Here is a 10,675-nt window from a genome sequence, read left to right on the forward strand (position 1 = left end):
CGCGGCGCCGCTCCGCGCCGAAGGACTACGGCACCCAGAGTGCACCGCGCCGCCGCTGGGGGAGCATGGCTGCTGGGTCTGCACCCTTAGCTTTGGGGCCTCTGTGCGTGCGTATGTTTATGTTCGCAATCCGCTGCTTCCGCAGAGAAGTCCCAGGTCATCGAAGCCTTTTCCTCTTCAGGCGGTTTGGGAGTACAGACTCCCTCTTACGCCTAACTCAGCACCCAAGGCTGTGCTCGGAGAGACAGTTCACACTAACGCGTTTGAATTTTCTGTCTTCCCCTTTTGTCATCCCAATACAGAATTCCCCTCTGTGGAAAGTGCAAATGTTGTTTCTGCATTGGATATTGAAAAGGGCAATTGATCTAAAGAAGTAAGCTGTAGCATACCCTTAGAAATAGCTGATGTGAAAAGTAGAAATACCGTATACATATTAGTAACATATTTTAGAAACATAGTTACCGAATTACGTGACAAATTCTTACTTCCAAAGCTGAGATAGACTTTAAATGTTCTAAACATTTAGGTTGTTCATTAGGCCACAGAAGTGAAATACATTTAATGAGCTTTCAAGGACTCCAGGCCTTTACACGAAGCAGAACTGTCCCACTTTGTGGGAATGTTAGGATGCCATAGGCAGGTCCAAGATACTCCCCTCTATCCTCCTTCCAAGCTTATTTCTATGCAAGGACAGATAAATGACCAGAACAATGACCCAGTGTAAAGGGCACAAATGCTAGGGGGTAATTAAACAATTAAGAGGTTGCGTTTATGCTTATGTTGTAAAGCAGGCATCTGAAAGTTTTGACCAGATGTTTGTTAAGAAAGCAATTGTTAGAAGGCAATTAATCAATTAAGATATTTGTGTCTGAGCCGTAAAGATTTGTGTTCACTTGGTATTTGTATGATTAGTGAAGCGTCGCGAAAGATTGTGAACCTGCAGTACTCAGCCAATGAGGACCCAGGGGAGAGACAGATAACGTAGGGCAATAGGGGATAAAAGATAGAAGACTGTTTTCTGTGTGTGCTCCTGCTTGCAGGAGGCTCAACATTGCAATTGCGAATAAAATCTGCTTTATCAGAGATACTGTCCTGGAAAACTATTTGGATATTTCCAACAATTTGGGGGCTCCTCCAGGGTAATTATAGCCTCTCAGGGGTCTCCCTCACTACCCTGGACAGGATAGTGCACCCCGCTGATTTTAGCAGTCCTGTCTGTCTGGTGACACTTTGGGACGGCCGATAAGAAACCGAAACTGTTACATAAAGGACAGGCTCTGAGAAAGCCAAGAGGCAGGTACGCATGGGTGTTGGCCATTGCGACCCAGTAACTTCGTGCATGGACCAAGGTAAGGGAATCTAATTCTTGCCTTTGGGATCGGTTGAGACTCTTGAGTGTGTGTGACTGAGACGCACTTTCTGTGTGAAGTGAGTGTGAAGTCCTGATTTGCAGTTCCATTTTCCTGCGAGGGGCACGGCCGGAGATGGACAAAGTGGCTGTGTTGGTGAAAGGAAGAGTCTCGGAAGGGAGTTGTTGGTGTACGGTACCCGGTGCACTTGATGAAGTGCCAGCAGTACACCCCTATTAATCCGAGAGATAGGAGCTTAGTACTCCGGAGGGACTGAACCCAAAATCCAAGAATCAGGGTTTGGTAACCTATGAGCTGGGTAGTTCACAGTAGGATGGGTAATAGGAGTTTCCAGAATGGGAAAAAGGTCCCCGAAATTATGCCTAGAGATAGCCCCTTGGAGAAATGCTTCAAAATTGGAAAACCAACCCCAAAACTAGGGACAAAGACATGAAAAAGATGTTTAGATACTGTACTCAACTTTGGCCTAGAGAGCCTTTACAGGGAAAATCAGTATTTTGGCCAAAATACGGATCTGACAAAGACTGGATCTGTCAGATTCTGATTTCATATGTAAAGAATAAAACTCTCTTGTCAGAGGAAGAAACAGAATATGTTGCTTGTTGGTCACGAGAGGTCAGTCTATTGCTGGCAAAGAAAGATTTGGATCAGGAGGAGGAGGAATCAAAAAGAGAGCTAATCGATGGGATCTCCTAGAGAATCTACCCCCTCCATACAACCCTAATGTAGTACAGGAGGTGTCAGGCATTTCCCAGAAGAGCAAGAGAAGACTCATAGAGTCATTTCACAGGAAGGAGGGCATGCTGGGCTCGGAAGGGAGTTAGAACAATGTAAGAGGGATATTGAAAACTTTCTTTCCCTGACACTGACCACACTAACACCTCTATGTACCCCCTACGGGAGATCCCACTGGGACAGGGGCAAATAGGTTGTGTAAACTCCCCACTAACTAGCGCAGAGGTCAGGAATTTCAAGAAGGAAATGAAATCCTTAATTGAGGATCCTATAGCAGTAGCAGAACAATTGGACCAATTTCTGGGTCCTAATCTGTACTCATGGATGGAATTAATGTCCATCATGTGTATATTGTTTACTGGAGAGGAAAGGGTTATGATCAGACGAGCTGCTATGCAAGAATGGGAAAAGAATAATCCCCCTGGACGTCTTGGGATGTACAAAAATAATGCACAATGTAGGCAAAACATGAAGGACTTGCGAGATATAATAATAGCTGGAATTAAGGAGGCAGCACCTAAGTCCCAGAATCTTACTAAGGCATTTGAGATTCAGCAGAATAAGAATGAATCCCCTAGTGATTTACTGGAAAGGCTTAGAGACAGGATGAGAAAATACTCAAGAATGAATCCTGAGGATCCTGTAGCCCAAGGGTTCCTTAAGGTAAATTTTGTAACTAAGGCACGGCCAGACATACAGAAAAAACTTCGAAAGACAGAAGGATGGGATACAGAGTCCCTGGAGCAGCTCTTACAAGAGGCTCGGAAGATATATGTTAGGAGGGAAAGTAAGGAAGAAAAACAGAAAGCTAGGTTAATGGTTTCCACAGTGGATTGTGTAGTGAAACAAAGATTGGATAATAGGGGGAGGAAAACAGAAGAGAGGTTGGGCCCTGGAGGGTGGCAGAGAGAAGGAGAATTCCGAGGATATCAATCTAGACCTCAATCAGAGAATAGTGAAAAGAGGTGTTTTAGGTGTGGAAAGCTAGGACATATAAAGAAGAACTGCCCAGAGTGGGAGAGAGAGAAGAAGCTACAAGCTGCTTTAAATTCAGAATAGGGGTGTCAGGGGTTCTTGAAAAATTGGTTCCACCAGGAGCCCTTGATAAATATGAAAATGAAGGGGAGGAGATTGTATTTTCAGTTGATACTAGGGCAGCTCGGTCATCGCTGGCTCATAAAGTGTCAGGACTCAAATTAAGTGATGAGACTCTAACAATAACAGGGGTAGAGGGGACGGGGATGACAGTACCACTTTTTGAAAATACTGAATTGAGATAAGGGAATAAGACAATAACAGGACAACTATTGCATGTACCTGATGCAGGGACTAATTTATTGGGGAGAGATCTTGTGATGAAATTTGGAATACAAATAACCTGTCAGGAGGGAATTACAGTATTAATGAATGTGTTGAGACAGATGAGAAAGATATAGATCCTGTGATCTGGGCAAAGGAAAGGAACGGGGGGGGGGGGTTGGAACTGAAAATAACCCCTTTAAAAATAAAGTTGAGGGAAAAATATGAGACCAGAAGACAGAAGCAATATCCAGTTCCTTTTGAGGGACGTTTCAGGCTTAAACCTGTGATACAAGGATTATTGAAAGTTGGGTTGTTGGAACCATGTATGTTGCCCTTCAGTTCTCCTATTCTGCAAGTAAGGAAGCCTGATAGCTCCTATTGATTAGTCCAGGACTTGAGAAAAATTAATGAAATAGTACAAAAATGACATCCAGTGGTTCCAAACCCATATACCTTGATAAGTAAAATCCTAAATGAAGATAAACGGTTCAGTGTCATACATCTAAAAGACGCCTTTTGGTCTTGTCCCCTGGATCCGGAGAGCAGAGATATATTTGCTTTTGAGTGGGAAGATCCTGAGAGTGGGCAAAAAGAACAGTATCAGTGGACGCAAAGCCTCAGGGGTTTGCAGAATCACCAAATCTGTTTGAGCAAGTTTTGGAGCAAATATTCGAACACTTTCAGCCACCAGAGGGAGTATCACTCCTACAATATGTAGATGATCTCTTCTTGTCAGGACCAGAAAAAGCAGAGGTTAAAAAGGCTACTTTGAACTGCTAAATTTTCTAGGAAAACAGAGACTGAGAATCTCAAAGAATAAACTACAGTATGTAGAAAAAAAAAGAAGTTAAATATTTGGGACATCTAGTCTCTGAAGGAAAACGTAAAATCACCCCAGGAAGAATTCAGGGAATTGTTGAATTACCCTTACCCAGAACAGAGAGGGAATTGAGAAAATTCTTAGGGGTGGTGGGAAATTGCAGGCTCTGGATAGAAGCATATGCTCAGAAAAACCAAAGGACTATATCTTAAATTATTAGATGAGGAACCCAATACCCTCGAGTGGACTGCTGAAGAAAAAGAGTTAATAGAAGAATTAAAACAAAATTTAGTTACAGCACCAGTCCTGGCTCTCCCTGCACTGAACAAACCTTTCCAGCTCTTTGTTAACATAGATCAAGGGGCAGCCCTGGGAGTGCTAACCCAGGAATGGAGAGACAAACATCAGCCCGTGGCATATCTATCTAAGCTACTAGATCCAGTATTTTGGGGCTGGCCAGAATGTATTCAGGCAGTACCAGCGACTGCTCTTCTGGTAGAAGAGAGCAGAAAATTGACCCTTGGGGGACTCTTGATAGTCAGTACCCCACATCAAGTAAAAAATATTCTGACCCAAAGGGCTGGAAGACTCTAGGATCCTGAAATATGAGACAATATGAATGGAGAAAAATGACTTAGTTCTAACAACTGAGTCTTGTCTGAATCCAGCTACATTCTGTGGAAAGGGGAGGAGGGAAAGAAAAATGTAGAGCATAATTGTTTGAATTTAATTGAGTATCAGACTCAAAGTAAGATCTGACCTGCAAGACACCCCCTTTGAGGAAGGAAAGCTTTTGTTCATTGATGGATCTTCAAGAGTGGTGCAAGGAAAGAGACACAATGGATATGCTGTAGTAGAGGGAGCAAAAGGGGAGGTGAGGGAGATGGGCTGGCTGCCTAATGACTGGTCCACATAGACACGTGAATTATATGCTTTGAACCAAGCATTTCATCTCCTTTAGGGAGAAGAGGGAACCATATATACTGATTCAAAGTTTGCGTATGGATTAGTACACACTTTTGGAAAAATTTGGGAGGGGTGAGGGTTAATCAACAGCAAAGGAAAGGAATTGGTTCACGGAGAATTAATCAGACAAGTCCTAGAAAATTTACTACTACCCACTGAAATTGCAATAGTGCATGTTAGAAGTCACTAGAAGGGGAAATCAATCATTGCTCAAGGCAACCAAGCGGCAGATAAAACAGCCCGTGAGGCTGCTTTACAATCAACAGTTATTATGAATTATCTTGTGCCCGACGTACCACGTCCTCCCCCAAAACAAATATTCAGTGAAAAAGAAAAGGAAACCCTTAGGAACTTAGGGGCCATGGAGTCCAAGGGAAGGTGGACCCTTCCAGATGGGAGAGAAGTATTAAACAAAGCAGTGACAAGAGAAATTTTAATCATCCTGCATCAAGGGAGTCACTGGGGAGTACAAGCCATGTGTGATGTTGCGCTATGAAAATACGTAAGCATAGGGATGTATACTCTGGCTAAACAGGTCTGTAGGGGGTGTGTAGTATGCCAGAAAGTGAATAATAAGGCTATCAGAAACCAGCCTAAAGGGGGAAGAGAGCCGGGGATTTGACCATTTCAAAGTATTCAAGTAGATTTTACAGAACTCCCGAATGTAGGGGAAATCAAGTACTTGTTAGTGTTAGTAGACCACTTAACTGGGTGGGTAGAAGCATTTCCATCAGTATCTGCAAATACGGTAGCCAAGGTAATTTTGGAACACATAATCCCTAGATATAGAGTAGTAGAACATATTGATTTGGATCAAGGTAGTCATTTCACTTCACACATATTACAGAAACTAAAGCACACTTAGGGATTAAATGAGAATTTCATACTCCCTGGCACCCATCGTCATCAGGAGAAGTAGAAAGAATGAATCAGACAATAAAGAAACACCTCACTAAGTTGGTCTTAGAGACTCGACTCCCTTGGACTAAACGTTTGCCTCTGGCACTTCTCTGAATCTGTACAGCACCGAGAAAGGATGTGGGGGTTTCTCCATATGAAATGTTATTTGGGTTACCATATCCAGGAAAGAGAAATGAGGTACCGCAGTTTGAAACTAAAGATATGTTTCTTAAGAATTATATACTCGGATTGTCTTCCTCACTATCGTCTCTCAGGATGATCTCGTCAGGATCCGAGGACTGCTAGCGCAGACACCACCTCTGGAATTTCCGATTCATCCATTCCAATCTGGAGACTGGGTCCTCATCCAGACCTGGAAGGAGGCAAAGCTGCAACCTGACTGTCAGGACGGCTGAGGAAGGTTGGACTCACTTCACTCGAGTAAAACTCTCCACTAGCCCTGCAGCATGGGAAACTGTTGCCATGGAGGATCTTCTAAAGATAAAAAATAGAAAGAAATTATAAATAAACTAATCTGTAATTTCTCCTTAACAATTATAGGTAGGGAGGTGTTTAGGCTATATATATTTATATTTCTAGCAGGATATATCCTATTCTTCACTATAGTAACTATATAGAGATTTAGGAGTTAACAATGATGCGGGGGAGAGACCAATTAGTAGTTTTGATTTTGACAGTGATCCCCTTCAAAGTCTGTCTTAGTCAACTGATTGCTTGGGAAAAGGATGACCTGCAAAGGGGAGTGGGAGGATACCCTGTTAAGATGTGGGTGAATGTAACAAGGAGAGAAACGCTTCAGACTGTCACATTCGATGCTTGCAATGTGATAGCCTGCGGGGGCTTAAATGCCCAACGATGATTGAGTCATGAAGATAAATACCTGTGTCCTGAATTAGGCATGAATAAGAGATCTCCTTGTGAGTGATGGAACTATGCCTATCAAGGCTGAACATATACTCAAGGGATATTTGATACGTTGCAATCACACACCCTAAAAGAACGGATTAGTATGTTTAAGGGCATTGTCCAACCAGACTGCCAGGCCTTGCAGTGTAATCCGGTGACAATAATAATTAGCAAGGCCGATAGCCTTGTTAACATCACCTTTGGCATTGGAATAAACATACGAGGAAAAGACCCAGTAGCTAGATTCAGAATAGCTGTATGGGATTCATTACCTGATCATACTCAAAATGTCCAGGATAAGAAAAAGGGAGTGAAAAATCTTCCTAAAAATCCTGCAGCCGTAGCAATTAGAGAAATAAAAGATCTCAGACAAACATTTGAAATTGAGACAGGATACGGAGATGTGAATGCCTGGGTAGAATGGATTAAGTATACTGTCCAGAGTCTCAATCGCAGCAGCTGCTATGCTTGTGCACCAGGGCGGCCTGTAGCTCAGGTAGTACCCCTTCCTCTGGGGTGGACCAAGGATTCCCAAGGGATGCAATGTATGATTGCCCTGTACCAGGAGAAAACTGCCTGGGGAAATGAAGCCTGTAAATCTCTCTCCCTATTGTTTCCCCCGATATCAGAGATGGATGTCAAAATCCCTCCTGCATTTTCTCTGGCCATAGGTAACCATACAGCTTGTCTCTCAAGACAGGGTGTGAAGGCTACCAGGCCCATAGGGAATTTCTCACTCTGCAGTGAAACCTTGGATGTTACGAAAGATTTAGCAGGGAACTATTCAAGGCTGGGAATCCCTAGAGCAGATCTCTGGTGGTATTGCGGTGGAAAGATCTTACAGTCCACTCTCCCATCTAATTGGGGAGGTACCTGTGCACTTGTTCAACTACTGGCTATACCGTTCACTCTGGCATTCGAGAAGGATCTATTACACACTCACAAAAGGGACAAAAGGAGCCTAGGAGTCTCATTCGACGATGATGCAATATATATAGACTCAATTGGGGTGCCCAGTGGTGTCTCTGATGAATTTAAGGCTAGAAATCAAATTGCTGCAGGATTTGAGTCACTATTCTGGCGGGTGACAATTAACAAAAATGTAGATAGGATAAGCTACATCTATTACAATCAGCAGAGATTTATAAACTATACAAAGGAGGCAAAAAAGGGCATTGCAGAACAATTGAATGCTACAAACAGGATGGCCTGGGAGAATAGGATCGCCCTAGACAGGATATTAGCTGAAAAAGGGTGTGTGTGTGCAATGTTGGGTACTCATTGCTGTACTTTCATCCCAAATAACACAGTCCCAGATGGCACAATAACTAAAGCATTATGGGGGCTTACTACTCTTGCTAATGAATTAGCAGAAAATTCAGGAATAGATAATTCTCTCACTGGATGGTTGGAGTCCAGGTTTGGCAAATGGAAAGAGATGATTGTGTCCATATTTACTTCTTTGATTGTGGTAGCAGGAGTCCTGACAGCCATTAGTTGCTGTATCATCCCCTATGTGAAGGGATTGGTACAGCGATTAATCGAAACTGCGCTGCTGAAGCAAACAATAATGGAGCCACCACCATACTCGGATAAAATGATGGTATTAGAAGAAATGGAGAATGAAGAAAGTGAAGAAGAAGTTTTTAGAATCGTACCTTAGAAAAGAATTGCAGAAATCAACATTGTAAAAGAAAAAGAGGGGGGAACTGTGGAAAGTGCAAATGTTGTTTCTGCACTGGATATTGAAAAGGGCAATTGATCTAAAGAAGTAAGCTGTAGCATACCCTTAGAAATAGCTGATGTGAAAAGTAGAAATACCGTATACATATTAGTAACATATTTTAGAAACATAGTTACCGAATTACGTGACAAATTCTTACTCCCAAAGCTGAGATAGACTTTAAATGTTCTAAACATTTAGGTTGTTCATTAGGCCAGCAGAAGTGAAATACATTTAATGAGCTTTCAAGGACTCCGGGCCTTTACACAAAGCAGAACTGTCCCACTCTGTGGGAATGTTAGGATGCCATAGGCAGGCTCCAAGATACTCCCCTCTATCCTCCTTCCAAGCTTATTTCTATGCAAGGACAGATAAATGACCAGAACAATGACCCAGTGTAAAGGGCACAAATGCTAGGGGGTAATTAAACAATTAAGAGGTTGCGTTTATGTTTATGTTGTAAAGCAGGCATCTGAAAGTTATGACCAGATGTTTGTTAAGAAAGCAATTGTTAGAAGGCAATTAATCAATTAAGATATTTGTGTCTGGGCGGCAAAGATTTGTGTTCACTTGGTATTTGTATGATTAGTGAAGCGTCGCGAAAGATTGTGAACCTGCAGTACTCAGCCAATGAGGACCCAGGGGAGAGAGAGATAAGCGTCGGGCAATAGGGGATAAAAGATAGAAGACTGTTTTCTGTGTGTGCTCCTGCTTGCAGGAGGCTCAACATTGCAATTGCGAATAAAATCTGCTTTATCAGAGATACTGTCCTGGAAAACTATTTGGATATTTCCAACACCTCCATCAGGAAGCCCTGCTGGAATAACTACTCTCCAGCATACCTTCAGCAGTCAGTGTGACTGACCAGGTCCGATCCTCCTCGTTGCCTCCCTTATCATTTGTTGGTCAAGATTGTGATGCTGTATGCTCTTAATTATAACTTTCTCCTTTCCTTATTATTGTTTTTCCTTATTCTCCACTAGAAATGTCCGTGAGCAGAGAGCCTTAAAGAAGTTGATACTCTACCTCAACATTTCTTACTTTTCCCCTTGTTTGTCCAGGAACAAATAAACAGTTCTAAAAAGAAATAAAATTGTGTAGCATCGTTTCTCAATATAAACTTCAAATAATAAAAAAAAAAGCTTCTACAGAATCGGCTGCAGAAGTATTTATTAATTGAATATGTAAGAACCACATGGATGTATATGGAAGAAGAGGGAAATACAGGCAAAGTAGGCAGATTTGTGCGATTTTTACAACGCTGGAATAGCAGATTGGAATAGAAATAGGGAATAATGTTTTGTGCTGACTAAGATAACTGAGAGCCTGGACAGGAGTGCCTTGATGGGAAAAAGTGTTGTGGGAAGTATGTGCCAGAGGTATTTTCTAGCAAGAATGAGCATCTCTTTTTGTATCTCTGAACACAGAGATTGTCTCCTTTGAATTTCTCACTCAAGCAATCCCTTCAGGATCCTCAGTTTTCTCTGCTTTGATGTTATCTATCCAGATTAGTACAAGTGCAGATAGCATTAATATGGGTGTAACCGTCTTCAAATCATGTACCCAGTAGTATCCCATTAGCTTCTTTCAGTGCTTCAGCATAGTAGGAAATAGAAAAATCTTTTCAGGAAAGCATCATGCAATCTCCAGCACATGGAGAGTGATTTAAAAATATTGGCAATCTTGATTTTATCCAATTCTGGTACTCTGAGAAAAGCATAATAGATCTCAGCTAAGCTCTGATCCATTGCCCAGAAACATCAAAACGTGAGGTAACCAAAATCCCTAATAAGAAACAAGACTGATGATGTGCAAGACATAAAAAACTCAGCCTCTTCCCCATCTGCCATGGCTGCTCAAAACTAACAGGAATAAAAAGCAGTAAAAAGATAGTAGTTACAGAAATAAGAAATTATGATTCCTATACATATT

At 42.1% G+C, this 10,675-nt stretch overlaps 1 protein-coding gene across 1 annotated transcript; it reads left to right on the plus strand.

Annotated features, from left to right (window-relative positions):
• The first annotated feature begins 14 nt into the window (after positions 1-14).
• LOC104911559 lies at positions 15-9,226 on the plus strand. Its single transcript, XM_010712977.3, is given in 2 exon segments — positions 15-1,349; positions 6,369-9,226. A coding segment is annotated over 1 exon segment (1,935 nt). The 5' UTR covers positions 15-1,349; positions 6,369-6,748; the 3' UTR covers positions 8,684-9,226.
• Positions 9,227-10,675: the final 1,449 nt, after the last annotated feature.

This window comes from Meleagris gallopavo, chromosome 6 (genome assembly GCF_000146605.3).
Source record: "Meleagris gallopavo isolate NT-WF06-2002-E0010 breed Aviagen turkey brand Nicholas breeding stock chromosome 6, Turkey_5.1, whole genome shotgun sequence".
NCBI classification, from domain to species: domain Eukaryota; kingdom Metazoa; phylum Chordata; class Aves; order Galliformes; family Phasianidae; genus Meleagris; species Meleagris gallopavo.